Source organism: Cuculus canorus, chromosome 2 (assembly GCF_017976375.1).
Source record: "Cuculus canorus isolate bCucCan1 chromosome 2, bCucCan1.pri, whole genome shotgun sequence".
NCBI lineage: Eukaryota > Metazoa > Chordata > Aves > Cuculiformes > Cuculidae > Cuculus > Cuculus canorus.
This window is the reverse complement of record NC_071402.1, coordinates 149333796-149356701: the sequence shown is the minus strand read 5'-3', so window position 1 is coordinate 149356701 and position 22906 is coordinate 149333796. Positions and strand designations below refer to the sequence as shown.

Sequence of the window (22906 nt, the reverse complement as noted above, 5' to 3'; positions counted from 1 at the left end):
AGGAGAAGAGAAAATTCTGCAATGTTTGCACACAAGTGTCTACATGCAAACTGCAACCCTGTCTCATGAAAATCATTCCTGTGCCATTATTCCTAACTGTCCCTGTTCTTCTCAGGAGTAATTTCCATTCAAATATAGTTCTTCCTATAAAAAAAGTTCAAGAAACACCATATCACACTAATGTACACAAAATGCAGCTAACCAATGACAATATATGCGGAATAGAAGGAGTTTAAGCTCTGACAATTAACTTTCTGGCTTTACTAAGAAAGGTATGAGAACTTCAATGTTGGCAAACTTGTAATGTCTTCTACCAAAAACCAGAACTACTAAGCTTTTGGAAGCACAAAAAGTTCCAGGATGATGGAAGGCAGACACACATTATGCTCTGCTTGAAGCTGTTGCAAATTAATTTAAGTCCTCTGCACCAGTGCTATCCAACTACTTCACTATCCCACAACAGCGCTGTGCAATAATCAGCCTTAGATTATCTCCAGGAAGAATCACATTCATTGCTGCTTAATAAGGTGTTTTTCTCCTGGGATAATGTTGTTCACTACCGTACCTTGTCTTCTGCACATTCTTCACCCTTCTTAAAAAGCTTTGCCCTGCAAGGACTCTGGCTACCTTTTCTGTGTTGCAAGTGTTAAGCACACCCAACTTTCTAATGAGCTTGCTATTTGATACACAGGAAGTTTGCTCAAATTTGTTCAAGGAGACACTCATCCTCTGCTAAAAACCATCTAAATGGCTTCTAATTTTGAGCACTGCTACCATAGTTTTCTTTTAGCTGCAAGAGGCATTTACAGAAGAGAAGGCTGTTCCGTGTAGGACAAACTCATTTTCCCAGTTATTGCAGAAAACTATCTTCATATTAGCTTTTGTAGGACAGCAGAGGCAGACTCAAAGATGCAGACTCAAAGGGGCCAAGGTAATTCTGATGGGACTGGTTCAATGGAGGAGCATTGGAATCAACACTACAGGATACAATGGGTGTCCCATTAGATTCTAAGAACTTACTGCTACCATCCCAGCTCTAAGGCTTACCAACAGCCCCTTTAAGAAAATCTTAAAAAAAAAAAAAGGCAATTTAAAATTTATTGGGTTTTATTAGCAGAAGTAATTTTGATTTTTATTGCCAAAAATGTTACTTTTGTACAGAAGATATTTGCTCTAAGAACATGCCAAATGGGGTAATGCAGCATGTTCACTTAGAACTTATTTTCCTACTGAAGATCAAGACACTAAGCAATCTTTATCTACCTGATTGCATAAAGTTTATGCAGTACATAACAGAGTTTCTTTTTCTGGTATTCAAGTACCTATACTGAAGATGTAATTTCTAAAGAGGATTACTGAAAGTAGTCTTTACTAAACATCTGTTTTGGTAATGGCTAATTAGTAGTCTTCACTAAAGAACTGCCTCAACAACTACAAGGTTAAGAAGAGAATCACATTGCAATCTGAGACCAGATGGAGTTTTCAATTAATCCTGTACATCATGGAAAGAATTTTGAGGAACTGTTCTTCAAGAAGAACCACACTCTTCAGTATAGATATACTTCCTACACCTCAAGATTTCGTAAGAAAATACTACCAACTTTGAAGAGAATGCAACAGTTTTATAATCAAGAAACTTACCAATGAAGGGTCAAGGTAGCTGTGGGTGGCCGACCAGGCCTGCGGGCCAATCAAGCTATACAACGGAAACTGCTGATGGGGACTGTATACAGGAGGTAAGTAAAATGACGTTGTGTAACGCTGCTGTGTGTAGAGGTTCATGTCCAGAGGTCTATATCCATTCTTTGGCAAAAAAGTATTTATAGCTATTGCCTTTGCTTTTATCCTTGCCTGCAAAGGAGATTAGATTGAATTTGAAAGGCTGCTATAATAAATAATCAGGATGGTTCAAACTATCAGCTCTCAAACTTTTACTAGACACTTGTCAGCCATAGCTTTCTCCTTCAAGGAAGGCAGGAACAGCTGAATGCTCCCCTGCTGGCCTGATGCTGGGATGGATCTACCGCTGCCAGAAAGGAGGAAAAGGAGAATTAAAATGGCTTATGCTACATTTCAAAACCCCTCTCCAGGTCAAACAGCTGCTGAGACTGGACCACTTCAATTTATATTAGAAAACACAGTGAGCCCCACAAGACCCAGAAGATATCCATACATGTCATCCCAAATCCATAAAGCTCTATTTACCTTAATCGGTTTTCCTTGGAAAGTTTTCACTTCTTCTCTAAGGTATCTGTAAGCCTTTAAAAAAGTAATTATAAAATTCGTCAAATATAATTTAAACAAAAGAAAGCTAAGTTTTGACAGGCTAAGCCTAACAATAATTCTTGAAGTGTTTGCTAGTGTTAAACTAAAGAAAACCCCCAATACATAATCTGCATTTGGCAAGATTTAAGTCATCATTGCAGAAATCCTTTAGTGGCATTAAAACCAGATTTTATATTTTACAATTAAAGCATTTCAATGTGCCATCCAAAATATCGGTTGTCTTAGTATGAACAATTATAGCTCTTACAGGGTTATGTTTAATAGTACTGATAACTAGGTATTAGCCAAGGGGAAGCATTGTTGTTTTATTGGTTCAGGTATCTTTTTTTTAATTACGCACTTGTAATAAAGTTATGACCTTTCAACCCACCCTCTTGAATTCCTGTTCACTGTTATAGTCTAAAATGCTTCAAAAAAATTAGTCTTACCTGCTGTGCATCGGCTTCTGATTCAAATGTGATAAACCAATTGTCATTATAGGCAAACTCACAGTTGATAAACTTAGGCAAATGATCTCCTTTGAAAAGTGCTTCAACCTCCTAATGAAAGCGATTTTGATAAGAGAGAAGAGGGTGGGAGAAAAAAAATGGAGAACACAAGAAAATATCAGTTTAAAGTGCAGAACTCTGAACTCTAGGCAAGAAAGACAAAAAGCATGGCTGGGCTTTACAAAGCAGACCTGAGAACTTCAAAAGACCTGCAGTACCCTTAGCTCTCTCCAATCTCCCTGCTAGAAGAGATTCAAACAAACACCGCCTAGGGCCATACTACAAGTAGAAGTTGCCTGCTCCCTTCAAATCACAGGAGATAAGCTATTTAGGCCATAGACACACTTATATTTGTCATCAGGTACAGAAAAACATCTTTCTCCCATCCCCAAAACCTCAGAGCCTCACGAAAACCAATATATACTGCATGGGATAGGAGAAACCCTCCGTTTCAGCAGAAACCTGGAGTTATATTAATCTGTAGACACTTCAGTTAAAATATATTTGAAACGGGGTTTATGTTGCCTCAAAAGCAACCATCTAGTTTCTATATGAAAAAATCCACACCTTAGACTTTGTCTATTTTTAGCAATTTGCGTATTATTTTTGTCAGAGCTGAAGTGAGTAGCATCAAAATGCAACTTTTGGGTGGCTTTACAGTATTTTGGAACTTTGCTCTCGTTAAATAAAGCCTAATCATGCCATGCCAGAAAACATTCTATTAAATCTGGCAGATTAATTCTAGATTTCTCAGCATGGCAATTTAAACACATTGTACAAAAACACTTCAGACCTCTCCTGCAAATAAAGACTTCCAAAAAATTCACTGTTGTTAAGCATTTAAAAGCAGCTCTTGTTTTTAAACTACATATATAATATTTCTAACTTCTTCCCTCCAACTCCTTTCAGTATTTTGTTTTCGGCTCCTGCTTGTGAAGGCCACTTACTGTATTGAAAGTTTTAAAACTGCAGTGCTTCTATTTTTGTAAGAGAACCATCAAGAAGAACACCTCTTTCAGAATCTTTATTCTTCCTTATAAAATTAAACAGAGGAGAAATTAAAATATCTACCCATCAAGAACCTGCCTTCTCCTCCTTTTTTAAAATTCAAGATGAGTTAATCTGTGACCCAGTCATTTTTCTAGTCTCTTCATTAGTCAGTCCCAACTACAACAGAGCTCCATTAAGTATCTTTCAAAGAATCAATTTATCCACTTTGCACTCATTCCATAAGCCAGCAGAGATTCTCACGGACTAACATCTTTAGTCTCAGTATTATGGAAAGTGTTTACAAAGCTTTAAGTCCTTTACCATGACAAGCTTCAACATGCAGCAGTGACATTTCCCCTTAAGACTTAACTTTCCTCATCATCATTTGCTATTTAGACAAGGAGCCAAACGCTATGTCCATGTGGATAAGCCAGAGCCCAAGAAAATTATGGTATCTCTACCAAACACAGTATTGTCAGCTTTCCATCCCTCTGTGAAGCTACAGGTTTTACCACAGTCTTCCTATGAGCAACATGCTTCTATCAAATGTATTTATTATCCTAACACATGCAAATTAAGGTTTAGAAATGCTATTAGAAACTAACAATGTATTAACAAATGCAATATGCTTACTGAAATCTGAAAGAAGTTTAACTCCCAAATCCTAAGGGAAAAGCATTCTTTACTGAACAATGAAACACTTACTTCAATGGGGGTGGATTCAGGGACTTCACGTAAAATGACAATACAGCGATTCTGATTTGGCCTAACTTTTTCTCCCTTCTCATCCACTTGGACTAAAGGCAATGCTAAGAGAGAAAAGACAGAAATGTATTTTAGCTGTTGGCAGTCATAATAGCTTTGCACACTTAAAGATGCCGTGGATGCAGTTTTACAATGCAAAGTTTTTTGTACTAAACTTAAAATTTTTGAACATTACAAAACAAGCAGAAGATGACTGAGGATACTTCCAGACATATGAAACTAAGTAGACATGTTCCTTAAAATTTCCACAGTCTTCCTACTCTCGCGGCCTAGAAAACTCCAATTCATTAACTTTTTCTTTGAAGACACACACTCAGTCATGTTCTTTTTTGATACCTACCTTGATGGCAACGTCTAACAGCCTTTTCTGAGATATAAACTCACGTTGTTCTCATTTACACAGATCATTACTTGATACCTCAAATGTGAGGTTGCTTTGATAAAACTGCAGTCCTACAATTGTGATGGTCTAAATCGGAAGCTGCTTGCTCTATTTAATACTTTACAGAAAAGTAATGGCATTTTATACAGATATATAACAAAAGAAGGAAGAGAGATTGAAAATTCACAATAGTCCTGCAACAATAAGCAAAACACTTTCTAGAATTAAGGGATTTTTACTTACATCTCAGCACTTCAACAATCAAATCCATATCAGTACTGAGTTTCTTGACATGATCAAGGTTTGCTACTGTCATTATTGGCACATACTGATCACTGTCCATCTGTGATATAAGGTACATGTCACTGGCAAGATTTTCTCTGTTGGGAAAGACAAAAAAAGCATGAGGGAATGTCAGAGATGTAACTTTCGCCAATAAACCTGAGACAGAAACTCATCACACAGAAGGCAGATTCCTACACTAAATTCTGTTTTCAACATTACCACAGTCTCCTCAGTCCATTCATCTACGCTATTTCACTTCCCAGATAATATGAAAAAGGTTTTTTCCTTCATCCAATGGTATTGGCAGCTTTCTGTTCAGGCCACACATTACTCCCACAAACACTTAATATTTTTAGGGGTTTATTACTTCAAATGACCACTAATTGTAACTGGTTATGTAGGAGCATACAGATCAGGAATTCACAGAATCACAAGGTTGGAAAGGACCCATTGGATCATCGAGTCCAACCATTCCTAACACTCCCTAAACCATGTCCCTAAGCACTTCATCCACCCGTTCCTTAAACACCTCCAGGGAAGGCGACTCGACCACCTCCCTGGGCAGCCTGTTCCAGTACCCAATGACTCTTACTGTGAAGAATTTTTTTCTGATATCCAACCTGAACCTCCCCTGACGGAGCTTCAGGCCATTCCCTCTTGTCCTGTCCCCTGTCACTTGGGAGAAGAGGCCAGCTCCCTCCTCTCCACAACCTCCTTTCAGGTAGTTGTAGAGAGTAATAAGGTCTCCCCTCAGCCTCCTCTTCTCCAGGCTAAACAACCCCAGCTCTCTCAGCCGCTCCTCATAAGACTTGTTCTCCAGCCCCCTCACCAGCTTTGTTGCTCTTCTCTGGACACGCTCCAGAGCCTCAACATCCTTCTTGTGGTGAGGGGTCCAGAACTGAACACAGTATTCAAGGTGCGGTCTCACCAGTGCTGAGTACAGAGGGAGAATAACCTCCCTGGACCTGCTGGTGACCCCATTTCTGATACAAGCCAAGATGCCTTTGGCCTTCTTGGCCACCTGGGCACACTGCTGGCTCATGTTCAGTCGGCTGTCAACCAGCACCCCCAGGTCCTTCTCTTCCGTGCAGCTCTCCAGCCATTCTTCCCCCAGTCTGTAGCGCTGCATAGGGTTGTTGTGCCCCAAGTGCAGGACCCGGCATTTGGCCTTGTTAAACCTCATCCCATTGGTCTCGGCCCAGCAGTCCAGCCTGTTCAGATCCCTTTGCAGAGCCTCCCTACCCTCCAGCAGATCGACACTTCCTCCCAGCTTAGTGTCGTCTGCAAACTTGCTGAGGGTGCACTCAATGCCTTCATCCAGGTCACTGATAAAGACATTGAACAGAGCTGGACCCAGTACTGAGCCCTGAGGAACCCCACTTGTGACTGGCCTCCAGCTGGAGTTAACTCCATTGACCACCACTCTCTGGGCCTGGCCATCCAACCAGTTTTCAACCCAGGAGAGAGTGCATCTGTCCAGGCCAGAGGCTGACAGTTTCTGAAGCAGAATGCTGTGAGAAACTGTGTCAAAGGCAATTGGTTTAGGTTATTAAGATATGCGTTTAGGACTTTTTTATCAAGGCACAAGCACTGAGAATAATTAAACTGCTTTGATGATCTTGCATCAGTCTATACTAGAATGCGTATAATTCAGAGTCCTTCACATTTCATTTTTAAATTGATCCTTAATTTGAAATACAAAGAAATCTACATATGCACACACAAAAACTGTAGTTTATATCAAGGCATATTTTATAATTACTAGCTTACTGTATGGTTTAAGTTACTAAATTTTAATTTGAAAAAGAACCTAGTAACAGTCAAAATTCTCCTGATCGGTAAATGTTTTGTAGTGAGAGTCGTTACAATATATTTGTTAGATTATGTTTTAGGCCCAGAATTTTCATGCAAGCTTTCAGAGCTACATGATAGTCTGGAATTTGTGTGTTGCATCCCCCAAATTCTCATCCTTTCCATTCAGCTTTAAGTAACAGCTGTGAAATACATCATCATACATCTCAAGTTAGATTCTTTATCTTTTTATTTATCCTCCAGTATGCTATATTTAAATATATACATACCTTGATAAGCAGAATTCCAGTGTTTTTTTCAGTAATTCTCGTAAATCTTCCTGACCCTCTGGCTGCAACTGTTCGTTTCCACCTAATAATTACAACACTTAAATTTAAAATTGAGTTCTGCTACATAACACAACAGATATTTTAATCAAGCCATCATGTCTATTACCGGCTGTCTAACTAGTAAGTGTTCATTGTCTATTAGTTCACCACCCACCAAAAATTGCACAGGAACACTTTTTATTTAAGCCAGAAAAGAAAAGCCATCTGGCTTCACTTGTTAACCTCTGCTCTGCAAATAAAAATTTGAAGCCATTTTAGACAAGCAGCTACAGACACATCACAATGTAAATACTGAAATGATTTAGCTCATGTACCTCTTCCCATCTTAAGAAAATAACCAATTTCTAGCCACTAAATCCTGACTAATACAGCTGACTAACGCAGCAAACAAGCAATGTAATGGAGGCACTCAGCACTTCTGGCCTTACTCTAAATTTGAAAAACACAGTTATGAAATATCAGCAGATACCCACTCAATCAGCAACAGGTGTGTGAACAACTAACAATCTCTTGGTTAAGAAGGAGAAATAAAATATTTTCTTACACCTGAAGTTTCAGAATTATTACATGGAAAATCCACTAATTTCATGTTCATTTTAGTTTGCACTCAGTCAACTGAGGGTAAACGAATTGTTTCAGTGGGAGCACTGCTTAAAGACCAGAAGTTTAGCGTAGCTATCAGATTTACAAAATTTTCAGTAACATACTACATAAAAGTAAATTAGCTTTTTAAAAAAGTATTTTAAACCATTACGCTCTATACCTTTCTCTTCTTCAGTAACTTTCAATTTTCCTCAGGTCTCCTTAACCTTTCTTCTTCCTAAAGCAAATTTTAATTTCTTCCCCTCATTCCGTCCTTCAAGTGTCCTATTCTGATGTAGATAATGACACCACCTAATACACATATCCTGTACTAACAACTACTACCATTCCCCATCTGCTCTTTCTTCCTTGCCCAAAATCTAACAAATACCCAAATTATACGCATTAAAAAAAATAACTTAATAAAACAAAAATCAGATTTCAGAGATGAGACTATGTTGTTATTCATCTGGTGGGATATGTCTGACCTGCTGTTCAGCTGCTTTACAACACTATCTGACTTGTTAACTATTTTCAGCACATAAGTGACATACTGACAAGTTCCTAAGGTGAGGAACACGGCTCCCTTCTAGAATGCTAGGCATCATTAACATAATTTGTCAGTTAGCTATTATTTAATATTCTCCAATAGTATCATTACGTAGAAGAGTCAAAGAGACATTCAGTTTTTAACACAAGCAAGTATGATGGCACAACCATGTCTGATTCCAGTTGTCCTTATTTCCAGCTATTACGGATGCTAGCTATAGCAGTCATTTTAAATACATGTTATAAAATCGACTAAGCACAATGAACAAGGAGCAGACCTCTTACAAGTCTCAACAAACACCCAACACAAATTCCTCTCTTTCTCATCCCTCATCTCAGTTCAAGTAGTAATCCTACAAGCATCTTGCAGACCTTCTGTCCCTTTCAGTGAAATACAAGCAAGGCTGAATCTCTGTGCCACTTTCCCGAAGTTTCTTAAAACATGCCATCTGGTACAGACTACAGCTACCAACAATGGCACTGAAAAAAAAAACCCCAGGAAAGTCCATTAAAAAAGAATGCAAAGAAGTCAGACTAAATTATCGCTTCCTTTAGCATTTTAAGTACAAGACTGATCTTTCAATGCATTAACATTACTACCTGAAACAAACGCTAGATAAAATTCATCTTAGGGCCTGACCCAACTAGGAAGACACAGCTTAGAGAGTTAGACCTCTACATGTAAATACCTACATTAGGGACTCGCCTTCACAATAACATTTCTGAAAACAATACTCAGTTATAACCAGAGCTCACAGTTGATTCTGGGCAGTAACTTGTAAGGCCTATACTCAAACAAGAGAAGACTTGTTCCCAAATACCTCTAAGCCCGAGAGGCAAGATTTTCTGGGGTCTGTTTACAGAATACATTGAACAAGAAAAGTGGTATAGCCTTGGGTTTGTTTATTGGTTTTTAAGTGAATGATCACTCTTCAGCTCAAAATACATTTTCTTTTTTTGAACCACGTACAAGCAGATATCAGATTTCTCCTACCTGTCTGAGTGGTTTCATGCATAGACTCATACTCTGAATGCTCGAGAGCCAAAGGGTTCATATCTGTCTGGTCTGACACAGAAACAGCTGGTGATGGCTCCTGCAGCTCTGTCAGCACTGCATTCTGATGCTTTTTGTCATCATCACCATTGGTGTCCAGTCCTACAGCAGAGATGGCAAACACTCAAAAAGCATTCCTTCTAGTCACAGTAACATCAGTTAAAACAAAATCTCAAGTTGCTTACATATTTGCATTTTTTTTTTAAACAGGAAATTAAAATTGAGAAAGCTCTGCACTGAATTCTACCTTCTGCTTGAGCAACAGCTAAAAACTTATTCATACCTTCTTTACAGGAATCTGGGGGTTGGTCAGGTATTTCTTCCCACGTTTTGCTCACGCTACCATCAGTGGCACCACTTGCTTCCAAGTGTAACATATGAGTTCCCCACACCTTTGCATTAGGATTTAACTCTGAAACCTTTGTTGACTCCTACAAAAAGAAACATCTTTGGTTATGCACTTTGTGGATATATAGCACACACCTGTGCCTATACATGTACAGTTTCAAATAACAGCATCAGATGTACAACTCTAGATTGTATTGTCAAGTTTTTTATTCACATCTGAATATATTAACTGAATTGCCATCTCATAATTGCTTCAGGTACAAAACCAACTGAACTGTGCAACGCAGAATTGCATTTCCCTGATAAACAATCACCAGAAAAGCCTAGTCAAGCAGAGCAAACTATAACAAACATTTCAATCTTCACCTCTGACAGCCAAAATTATCATGTACTTGCCCTAGACTTCAGGCAGTTCTCTACCATAAGTGTTAACTCAATGTTAACATCTACATTGTTACCGTACCCATTTATGCAAAACCACACAAAAAGATTAAGAAAATACAAAAGCACAGGTTTGGGTTATTTTTCAGGAATATAGATAGGCAGGTTTCAAGGAAGCATCCTGGAAAATCACAATCAATGTCACACAACTTCTGTCATTACTTCAACAGAAGAGCATTAACAAAAATTTAGGTTCATTTTCTCCTAAGCAGGACAAAACCAATCAATTACCAGATCCAGTTAAATCATCTTAGGCTAATCTCCCTTAACTTGAATTTAATTGTCATATATGGCTACCCATAACCCTTACATAAATGGTTGGGTTTGTGCTTCAGAGAGACTGCTCCTTGCAGTGCCAACAGGGACAATACTTTTTTGACATTAACGGTTTTCTCTTGTTTTGCCAACATTTAGGCAAAATGCATGAAGTTATTCCATAATCAGAATATCTTTGGAATGTTTTAATATGATGATTTTATTGCGAAAGAATATTGCTTATGATAACACACACTAAAAAATCTTTCTAAAATTTGTTTGTGAATTTAAAGGATGCCAAGAACATGGCAGAGTTTAAGACAGGCACTTCAAAACTCCATGACGATTTATTTATTCTTATTACGTGCTTAGGTAGTCATTGTCACGGTACAGAGAAAACACACTCCTGAAGGTAAAAAGATCTAAGGAATCTCAACTTGAACACAACCACTGAATGACAGACAAAGGATTTATAAAAACTGGAGGTTTTGACATAGCTCCTTGAATAATAAGGATTCAAATATGATGGCAAGTTCCATCAGTTTCCATTTTTATTATAAGAAGTTCCCCCAGGAAAGAACAAACTTGGCCTCTAGTACAATCCACTGCCAGCACTGCAAATGCTGGGCACAATCAGAGCAGCTGCTGTAATGCAGACAGTGTAGAGAACAATACTAAGTGCTGGCTCTGCTTAGCGGGGAAGAAAGAGGAATAGCAGCTGCTGCAGGTTGGCTTTGTTTCTTTCTTATTCCAGTTAGCAAAGATCCAGTCTAGCTCATTCCTCACACTTCTCCTGCACTCACTCCTTCCTACAGCACTTCAGAAGATCTCCAGAAGTGCTTTTCTAATTGCTATCAAGCAAGAACTTTAAGATTTCAGGAAATCCACAAAAATTTCTTCCTATGTTAATGTAAAGGGCACTATTAACAGTCTGTAGCAAAAGTTTCCCTTCCACATACTGAAGCATTCACCTCAAGGTCATCTAGAGCTGAGAATCTGCAAGGGAGATACTATGCCCAATGTTTAAACTTTCACACAAGGTAAAGAGAACCAAAAAAGTATGAATGTTCAGAAAGACTTTGAACTATTATTTATAGGAGTCAGTTTTGCAAAGGAAAGAACTGTCAGCTTCAGTACAAAATAGCATATGACATACATAATTCTCTAATGAAACCACATTGACCTGGCCTATTCCAATTCCCAGCTTCAGCTTTAAGCTCTAATATCAAATTACACCTGCAGAATACTTACAAGTTCATCTGTATCTTGCCATTCCCAAGTACCAACATTTTCCGGTGCCAGCAGCTGATACGGGTATCTTGCAACTGCGTATGAAGCACCCGTTAAGTCTTCAAGTCCGTTCTGGAAATCTTCACTAACTATACAAAGTCTGTCATTCTTCATGGTACTGTTAGAAACTGTATTATTCCATAAGAAGCCCATCAGATATTCACCATTGCCAGCACTAAGGGTGTCAGGAAACGGCTGATTTGTCCAATCGGTATTGCCAGTTTGCAGACTGATGAAGTGTGACCATATTTCAATGTGGGGGTTTTGTCTGTCCAATTCATAGGAATGTTCCTGGTCACTCGATATGTCTCCCATCATATCTGACACGCATGGCTCGCTGCCTTGCTGCAACCCTGCGGCACCAGGAGAAGCACTGGGTATTTCGTAGGAAGGAGTAGCAGCGTATTTATCTACCTGCTTCGGGTCAACAAAAATTTCAAGCTCTTTGTTTGAGAGAATTTTGTGTTCTGACTGTATATGTTCCCAACTTGCGATCAAGTCATTCATCTGAGTATTTAATACATAACTGGTGTTTTTCAGTTCAGTAGTCTTTGTCTCTAATGGCTTTAAATTCCCCGTGGAATAAGCTTCTAGATTCCCAGCTGACACGGTAAAGCCAGGGAGGTTCTCCTCCTTTGAGTGGATGTTGATACATTGTTTTACTTCACCATCCTGAACATTAGGTTCATTTACATCACACTCACTTTCTTCCTGAGTTTCTGATCCTACTTCAATAAAAGGCCCGACAGAAACTATGGTGTCCTCAACCTCTGGCTCTGGATTGGTACAATGACATAACTCTGGCTCTTCCATACGTTTATCACACATATGAGTATGTGAATTTTGACAAAATGAAGGCAAACAATTATGGGCTTTAAGCAAGAGATTACTGGCATCTTCCATATTTTTAGTGTCATCTATCAATTTTACACTCTTATAGACACGATTGTCCAACGCTACAGGCACAGGGGAGTTGGTATTCTGATTGTGAGTCAAGCCTTCACTGCAAGTTAAGATGCATTTATCGTGATCCACAATGTTAGCATCCAAATTCTGTTTCATGCCTTCTGCCTCATTATCAACTGTCTCATTTATGTAAGCTTTCAATTTTCTCTGTTTTACAGATTCTACTACATCCCCAGCTATTCTGGCTGAGTCAGTTCCCACATCCCATTGTTTTTCCAATGCATGTAAGGAACATATATCCTGTTGCTTATCTTGTCTACAGTTCATGTCCATTTCATTCATACCCTCATGTTCCCTAGACACATAAGAGACACTGGTTTTGTTATAAGAATTGGAGTATTTGCATACTTTATTCCCTGGTGACTCCTGTGAAATTTGAAGTTCTAGGCTGTTTTCTTTTAGGAACATTTCATCTGCACTTGTTTTATGTAGCTCATGAGGTGTCAAAGTGCAATCACTTACCGAAGATTGAGTTCTGTTCAAGCTACCAGCTTCCTCAAGCATATTGCCTTTTAGCTCCACGTTACTCACACAGAGGTCTTCCTCCATGCCACTATGGTCTGAAACTTCTGTTGATGTCTTGTTTTCAGTGCAACCCTCAATTTGTGTTTGAAAATCAGAACTTTCTTCCAAGTCTTCATGCATTTCAGTCCCATTCAAAGTTTCACAGCTATGTAAAACCATACCTGTGCATTTCTCTTTATTCTTCAAGAATTCTACCAAAACACTGTGATGTTCACTGGAGTCAGGAGCAAATGTTTGGCTATCACTAGGTGTTCTTTGTGGTGTTCTCTCTCGCAGATTTGAGTTTACTTCACTTCCTAACTTTAAGTAGCCTTCTTCAACTTTTTCTGCATGTTGACTCACCAAAAAAGAATCACTATCCATTTCATGCAACTCTAATGACAATTCAAAGTTATTCCTCGTGCTCTCTGCCACCTGTCCAGCATTCACTTCTCTTACAACACTTGAGGGATGCCTACTTAAACCAACCTCGGAATTGTGACTTCCCTCATTTCTTCCTGAATTACACACTCCAGTGTTTACCAATACACTGGAAATGAAATCACTGTGTTTCCCACTTTCTGATTTAGGGCTGTCTTGGTCCAATTCAGCAGCATCTGTAAGTTTTAAAGCATCACAAGCTCTATGGAGTGATTCATTCCAACTGACAGTGTTACCTATGGAATTTACCTCCTCTAGTCTATTCTCAAGCGCAACTTCATCACATACTTTCACTCTTAAGCTATCTATTACTGTATTGTCAATGTTTAACCTGTGCACCTGACACTGATCGGCCAGTAAGTCACCATAAGAAGACTGCACGTCTATGCTACAACGTTCCTTTGTTTCCTTTTTCTGCATGTTTGACCTGTCCTCTTTTTTATACTCTATCAGTTCTTCCTGTGAATTAAACTTAGCTTCCACTTGTTCTGATTGCTGCATTGGAAATTCCTCCCTAGTGTCCAGAGGTCGTGCCATGCTGTACATTCCTTCATCAGTAACAGCTGAGTTATCTATGTCTGCCACAGTCTCTCCATGCACAGTAGCTGGCATCTCTTCATCCCCTTTCAGATCTTCAGTATCTACAACACAAATACTGTAAAACTCCCAATCTTTTGTAATTTGTCTGTTGTCTACATCAAGATAGCAAAATGTTGGCGATATCCCTCTATATGAACTTGAATTTTTTTGTAGGTTGTCACTCTTGCTGTCTTCATTGTCTATGGTCATTTCATTCTGCCTTGAATAATGACATGTAACTGCATAATCCTCCACAAAACTTCTATTTAAGGAAATGTCACATTGCAATCCTTTGTCTAGGATGGCTGGTATATCTGAAGTTGAAATATGATCAAACATGCAATGGTCTTCTGCAGCTACATTTTTATTAGTAGTATTAATATTTTCTATATCGCTCATGTGCTGACCATCACTATCAGATTTTTTAGGTGCTCTTTTTTTAATAATCTCATTTTTGTCTTCACTTCTCTGCAGATTTCTATACGTACCAGAGACCTTCAGGAGGTGACTAAAGGAATTAAAGAAGCTAAAAGGTCTGTGATACGTTCTCTTAGAGCTCTCAGAGTAAGCACTCTCCATGCTTTTGTAGGACAGATATTTTGTTTTTCTATCCCAGAACCCAGATTTAGAATTTGACGCCACGCAATCATTGCTACAAACACATTCACAGCCGACTATCACAGCTGCCCCATCAACCGACCTTTCCACTGTATGCAGATCCTGGCTTTCTAAAGTTCCTAAAATTGAAGATAAAGTTTTACTTATCCTTGACTCTGGTGCTTCCTCCTCTGAAGATTTTTGTAACAAGCCAGCTTTCTCCTCATTTGTGCTGTTATTCAATTCTTTACTGAAGCAGCAGCCCATGTTTAATATGTAGTATCAAAAGAGTCTTCTCATTGCGAGTCACCTTCCTCTATACACCCAACTAACTTTCTGCTGCTACTCAGGAGACAAGCCAACACCCAGCAGCCAAAAATAACCCACTTTAAAACCATGCAAGGGTTCACATGTCATTGCCACTCAAAGTGGCAAGACCCAGTTGCAGAGCAATGTTTTAGTGTTTCACCATATGCACTGTAATATTCTAGTCAAATAATTCTCCTAATGAGATTACAGTCTGTTTAAAAGTATTACCAAGTCTTATGAACTTCCACTGCTTAACTTCCTCAAGAGCTTCCTTCATCCAAATCATTAAAATACTTAAATGACATCTTTCACAATGTCTATGTTTGCCAAAAAACTACTAACCTTCATATTTAATACAACTCCCACTTTTTACACAAAGATAAATGCAGTCTAGATTCACATGCTTAAATCTGTTCTGAAGATTAAGCTAGTGGAAGTTTAGATCCAAAAAATTTTGGACCATTTTCTCCTCCTCCCCTCCCCCAGACTTGAACCTATACCAAGATTACTTCTTTAGGAAAAGCAGGCTAAAGATAGCTAAGACCTCATGTATTCCATTGAACAGTCATTGTACGTTATCAGAAGCTAATTCTATTCCAAGCCTTTTTTTTTTTAATTCTTTATCTGTATGAAAAAAAAGAATATGTAATCCCTCACTAACTTACAACACTGGAAGGGGCCTTGCAATTATTTAGCCATCTTGTGGTGTTGTGGCAGGATTAATTATATTTAACATCCAAAAAAAATTGTGCTTTCTTTTACCAAAGAACTCAGATGGATTTTAAAGGTACTTTGACTAAATGCTACTTCTTCCCTAACTCTGTCCCCAGTATAACTTTTGTCACACAAACAGAATTCTTTCTTACATTATGAGAGCAAAGAATACCTTTATACATACTGGAAGACTTCCTACTACTGTAAGTCCCTTTACTTGCTAAAAGAAGAGGTTCTGTTTCTTCATAAATAAAAGCCAAATAAAAAAGTTGAATCTTTTTCTGTTCTACACAATTGTTCTTGTTTGCCTTGCATCACTTAGACCTCTTCAAATCCACTGCTATTTCAAACGTGCACATCATCCTTCAGACAGGTTGTAGGCTGTAGTACTACAGCATCACTCTGCTCTGTTACTTAAGAGATACTGAAAACAGAAGAAAGAAAACAAGGCAGACCCATGAACTATACTTCAAATGTTCTTTCAGCCGTACATTGAACTGAGTGCTACTTTTCTATTGGTTGTGCGCTACATGGCAAATTTAATCAAGATGTACTTGATCTAGAGTTGTACCTTAACTTGGCAACTTCTCAATTGTGTCATGTAGGGGTACTATGGCTAATTAAAGCAGGTGCCTTTCAACTAACTAGTAAGAGATCTATTTTAATTTCTACTGTAAACTATACTTGTAGGGTAAAGGCTGCTTAACAGAGAACCATGCTCTAATATTTCACTATCATTGCTTCTTTTTTCCTGCATGATTGTCATTAAGACAGCTTCTTTCATTGCAAGTCACATAGCTTACATAAGTTCAAGACACAATTCAGTCCTATCTATGATGTCTACATGGTGCCTGTCACCACCACACTGCAAGATAACTTCTTTGTTTCCAAAATTCCAAGAAAAAAACAAATTAATCTTTACTAAGAAAGCTCACAATCACTTTTCCCTTTCCATCTCCTTCACTTACTTCTGACAGAAGACCCACTATCAACATAGAAATAAATCAAACAGTTCTCCTCTTCTACTCATTCATTTCTAATAAGTAAACTGAGTTCACATATGTTTAGAGTAATGAGCCAAAAGAGAAGCAAACTTTGTTTACTGTTGTTACCTGAAGATTGAGAAAAAAATGATGATACACTGGGCCACAGTAAGCATAACAGGTTGAAGTAAAATCACAGACTAAAAAAGTCAAAAAAAGCTCTTGCTATCCCAAACTGTTCATAGCCTAATGATAAGAACTTGCAGTTGCAAGGTAGTACTCTAGAAATTCAAACGTTTCACTTCAGTCTACACTGCAGTCACTACAAAGTGCTCCCACAGCAATAGTAGTAGAGTTGACATTTAGCAGCATAAAACAGACTAGAGGTGAATCTCTTCCTTATACGGCATGAAATGCTTCTCTTCTCTGAAGCTTTTCAAAGGTATTCAAATGTTTTGAGTCATTTCTTACCCAGCTTCTCTTAATAAATGCTCTGTGTAGCACATAAAAGTGCAAAGCTGCAAATACAGCTGCCATTGTAGCTTCTTCTCCCCAGGAAAGTATTCTGCTGATATGACAAATAAGCCACAAAAATAATGTGCTTTAGATTATTAAACACAGGTTACCATATTTTTAAATGCCATATAAATTGAAGTGCCACAGGCAGACTCGGATTTGTATACGTGAAAGAACCACAGCAGCTAACTTTCAGAGGAAACCTCCTATTCACCGCTAATCCTCTGACCATAAAAAAGATTGCTGAATTGGCTAGGGAACACATTCCCTCCTCAGCAAGCATGCTTTGAAATTGCAAAGTAAGAACAGAGGAGGACTACCCTGCCCCCCGCAGTTTATCCAATATGTGAGGCCTCAAACTGCCTGCAGATACATTGTTCTTAAGGGAAGGAAGTCTGATGCATCATTGCTGCCATCTGCTGCATTTTTTTTAATTCTCCCGTGGGACAAAGTTATTCAACATGCTTGGATCCAGACTTCAAACTATGCCAAGTCGCTCCTTTCTTTAGCATTCCTTGGAACCATGTACTGGGAAAGGAGGAGGGAGTTACTTAGAATAGTTTTTTTGAAGAAATGCCACAAGCAAACAATTCAACTGCATTTAATCTCAGCATAAAGTCACAGGAATACTTGCAAAGTTTACAACTACTCAGAAAACTCCCTCACCAGGTCAACAAGCAGCAAGATTTTTTTCCTCCTTGATTTAACCATTACTATAACAATTATGTGCTTTCTAAAAAAGAACTAAGTGCCTTTAAGTGATGAACCAGGGCAAAGTCCACTTTTCCAGTGCCTTAACAAGCACTGTTTCCATCAGCTAATGGGGAGAAAATGGGTGAAGCCATTCAGGCAAGCAGAAACTTATTCCAGTTTCTCCATACTCTTCTCCTTATGTGCAATAGCACGTTTTACACTTGTTCCTTTGGTTTTATCTGAGAGTTCCAGGGATAATGTCTATTTTTAAGCATCTATAATGAACATTCATTAAGTCACATTTCTCAATACTGTTTGCCATGGGATCACGATTAAAAAACAGCAACATAAATTGAAGCAAAAAATGCCACACTTGTTACTCTACATCACCCGAGGTTGGTTGTTTAACATCCAAGACTCAATGAGTCTTGAAAACCTCCTGGCTAAGCTATACACCATCATCTGACTTGAAAAGCACATTAACACAGTTTGTGCCCTGCCACTTCAAAGCTGAGCTCATCCAGGGGGTGGGTTTTGTTTAGTTCATTTTTGTTTTCCTTTACACATCTATATTGTGGCTCTGCTATACTTCTCATCTACACTTAAATGATCTACTACTCAAACCTAAATAGGTTTTTCTCTCTCCATGAAATGAAACTCCTCAATAGCAGCGTTATTATAACTTGAACAATTTTTTTAAACTAAGTATTTCAGTCCTATGTCCTGCACACACCTACACAGAAGGCAAAAAGTCAACATGCTTATTAAGAGTGAACCTCCCCATCTACTTTCATTTCTACATGTACCTATTCCTTATCAAGGAATAAGGGTCTTGTGGTCTTATAACCCAAAGTTTTAAAATACTGTTTAGCTTTAAAGTTAAAATAGCACAAGTTAACAGTCCAGAAAGCCTTCTGACATCTAACTTAATCTATTCTTCTTCTATAATAGAGTTATGCAAACATAACTAGTCCTGAAGAAACAGTTATTACCCTGCACTCCCAGGCCATACCTGATGTCATGCCCAGCAGCAGATAAAGGGAAAGAGCAACATTACAATGTAGTGCAGCATCACTACTGCCGGTTTCTGGAAACAGCTGATCAGCTTGATTAACTTTCCCTCCAATATATTAAAGTTAAATGGACAGTTAAGAGTTTAAAGATTCATTTTGCACACTACAGCAACTAAACACTAGCATTAGAAAGTCATCTGCAGGTGTGTAGAACTATTCAGCACATTTCTCATTCTGTAAATCTACAAAAGTGACAGAAAACACTAAGCAGTACCGATCATTCACGATGCTGATACCATCCATACATTCTCAGTTTAAAGATCTAATCCTCTCTTCTCTTGTTTAAAGCTATTCATGATGTCTGGAATTATTAAATATCACCCACAAGTTACACAAACTACTACTTAACTCTTAATTGACACAAACCACATGTAATATTGTGTATTGTCAAATAATCTGAGAATTATATGCTCTACTGAACTTTACTAAATGGTTAATCAGGGTCCTCTGTTAAACTAGTAAATCTATTTCTAATTTCCTCAGACTCTTTTTATTCTATGATGCTTATTCTTGAATGGGTTGCAAAAGGATTTTTGAACAACATAACCCAGCAGTTCTAAGCTAAAGATATCCTTCCACATTAACTCCTATAAAAAATATTACAGGAAGTACAATTAAGTTTTTTCCATCTTAAGTTTTCTGACTTGCTGGGTATTTTTCTTATGCTTAGAACCAACAATACAATTGAACTTGTATTTACATGCCTATACAACAAAAACCAGCACACAAGCCAGCACCTTATGATAATTCAAGAGGGAGAGAATGGGTGACACTCAAATCACAGACAGCAAGTTTAAATGGCCCCATGGTAATATCTTCCACTGAAACACATGAACATTTGCAAAACCTGTTGCTTGATGACAAGAATCCCTTCTAAATTTAATTTCAAGTGTCCAGCTCAGGTCTTTGATGCAGCCTATGAAGGAAAGAAAATTCTTTGGTCCTTGGAAAGTACTCTGAGGGGCCACACATTCAAGTGCTGGCATGGCAGGGGAAGGGTCTAGGATCAATGAGCAAGGAAAAAAGACTGCACCTTTAGCATTAGAGGTTAGTTAAGTCCTGTCTGGCAGAGATAAGTCATATAAACTACCTCAACCATGTGATTTGGGTCTTGGCCTCTTCCCTCAGAGAGTAACCTCAAATTTCTAGCAGCAAAGCATTACTGATCAAAAGGAAATGGAGTATTGAGTCAAAAGGGAGTTAAACACATCTTAAAAAATGATTTTCTTGGGTCCAGCCCAACAAGGGCTTTCTCAGAGTGACTGTCAATCAGAACACAATAAAAATCTAATGACAGATGTCACCTGAAGTGACACACACTGCCTCTAGGTTAAAAAAAAGGTCAGAAATATCAGCATTTTTAACTCCAAAACTTAAAGCTAAGAATTTACTAGTATCCTCTAGACTGCCTATCTCTAATTTTTACATGTAAGCTACTATTAACTAGAAGCTGCAGGATCCTCAAATTGTCAACTTCTGCCAATGACTTGCACACAAAACTACTGAAATTCCGCTGTTAAATACTAAAATCAGCCAAATTCAAGAGGAGTTGTTGCTGGACATGAACTAAGCTTGTGATCAATCTGCATTAGGCACTAAATACCATATAGTTTTATAGCTACTTGAAGGCAGAAGAAATTACTCTGGCTCTCTCACCATGAGGTTAAGCCTTGAAAACTGTTGGCGAACAAGTGAGCACTGTCACTAACAGAAGCAACTCTGGAAAGTTATTTCTGAAGGGCTCCATCACATCAAAACTTTTGTTTGAATTAAGTCACTATTGAATTTCTCTTCAACACTACCAACAGTAGAACACATGTTATGTTTTGTTCCTGCCAAAGAAAAGACTGACTAAAGTCATAATTAGGAAAACTTACTTATTGTAAATACTTAAAAGATATAAAAAATCAGCACTTCAGAATTAAGACTAGCATACAGGGAGTTACTTTTGCAGGAGCTACAGAAGTATATCAAAATTTCCAGAAGCGCTACTTTCCTCCTTAACTGCCACAAAAGCACTCAGACTAGGTATAACCAGATCCTAGTAGAACAGCATTAGCCAAAATAGCTAGGGAGCAAAATTCAGCAAATTTCTTTTAAGTTTATTAAAAAAAAAAAAAAAATCTCACACTAGCTACCATGGCAGTGTGGCCCCATATCAAATATACAGTGAAGTAGGGATGACCACAGACACAAATCTGCACCTGTATGCAGTCTATGCCTCCGATCTAGAAGTAATTCAGGGACACAGGGAAGGGCAGGCAATTTTCAGTTAATCTCAAACATGCACTTACTAAACACAATTTAGTCAGGATCCTAGAAGTTTTTTTCCTTCCTATTACCTTTTTTGAAATATGGAAATGTCTTAGTGATTTTGGTTTGCCAACTTCTTTCTGCACTCCATGAAGTTTTTCCTCAAGCTACAATCTTGTTCCCAAACTTTTAAGTGAAGTCCTGAAGTGCTGGCAAAATATACTCAGGCAAACATGCCATTATGGAAAGGACCATCTTGAAAACAGCAGTTTTAACAGTATATATTGGCTGTGATTCTCAAACAACAAAATGACCTCTTGATGTTACGCATATAGGAGTACTACAGTGGTGTAAGTTAAAAAAACCTTACTAAAATACAAGTCTCATCTTTTTGAAATAAAACATCCAGTAGAGGAAAAGCTTTAATCTCAAAAGAATTAGTTATTTGAAACATACCATTATATCCCTATGGATACATTCCAAGATATTAAAATTGACATTAGCCTGCTCTACCAAGGAAAAGCGCAGACAGATTTTTCTGAAATTGAAAGAAATAGTTGCTCTCTTCCTCCGAGTAGATATGGAAGAAGAGAAATTAACATTTAGATCCAAGTTTACATGAAGCTTCATAAAAATTCTAGTATGCTGAATTAAAAAGAACTAGCGTTAATGTGAACACTGATCAAACTGCCTTTAATACTAATGCACCTGCTGAAAGTGCATTGACTTTCAAGCTTTTGAAGCAAATCTGCAAGAGCCTCTTACTCAAGCTTACAAACTGGTTTCCTGGAATTAATGCCTTGAGTACTGGGAAGGAAAAATGACAAAAGCTTTTCAGCATTCAAAAGTGTGGCACAAAAGTGGGTTCAGCTTTTTCCTCTACTGTCAAACAGACAAAATTCACATCAGGAAAAGATAAAACAGAAAAGAGAACTAAGAAGACCAATTGAAAAAAAGGGGGGGGAGTAGCAGGTGACAAAAAAATCCACTAGCTTGCTTAGGAAAGAAAAGCACAAGTTTACAGTGTTTCTTAAAATGCTCGTCAGTTTTTGCTACAAGGTAAGTTGAAGCAGCAAGCATCTGCTTCTTAGCATAGCACAGGCAAAGAGCCTGGCAGAACACATACTGAAACCAAACTGTTCAAGATATCCTAAGAGGAAACATTCCTCCCAATACGCAGTTAATGATCAAAGATGAAAATATAACATTATGAGTAGAGCTCACACACAAATCAAGCATTCCACCATCTTGAAGACATATGTAACATTTACTACAACATTTATATGTACAGCACTATCCGCTGCTATGATCTGCCAAAAACATCCCATAAAGCAATTGACTGGATCCTGCACAGGAGCACGGAAGCAGCAGCACGTGCCATTTGGCAGAAATGACTGAGCAAAATTCCTGTTACAGAAAGCA

The 22906-nt window shown here is 38.2% G+C and overlaps 1 protein-coding gene across 3 annotated transcripts in view; it reads right to left on the bottom strand.

The window, feature by feature from the left end:
* The window catches only part of LARP4B (La ribonucleoprotein 4B), a 56997-nt gene that overhangs the window by 15433 nt on the left and 18658 nt on the right, over window positions 1–22906 (bottom strand). The window contains exons 1-9 of one of the 3 annotated variants that reach the window (XM_054059115.1): window positions 11818–15248; window positions 9806–9953; window positions 9463–9624; window positions 7278–7359; window positions 5155–5291; window positions 4470–4573; window positions 2715–2825; window positions 2206–2259; window positions 1642–1851 (exon numbers count right to left, since the gene is read on the bottom strand). In XM_054059115.1, coding sequence (XP_053915090.1) covers window positions 1642–1851; window positions 2206–2259; window positions 2715–2825; window positions 4470–4573; window positions 5155–5291; window positions 7278–7359; window positions 9463–9624; window positions 9806–9953; window positions 11818–15210 — 4401 coding nt within the window. In that variant the 5' untranslated portion in view covers window positions 15211–15248. Of the gene's footprint in view, window positions 1–1641; window positions 1852–2205; window positions 2260–2714; window positions 2826–4469; window positions 4574–5154; window positions 5292–7277; window positions 7360–9462; window positions 9625–9805; window positions 9954–11817; window positions 15249–22906 lie in introns of those variants that run through there. The other 2 variants (XM_009558368.2, XM_054059116.1) reach the window with 2 other exon arrangements.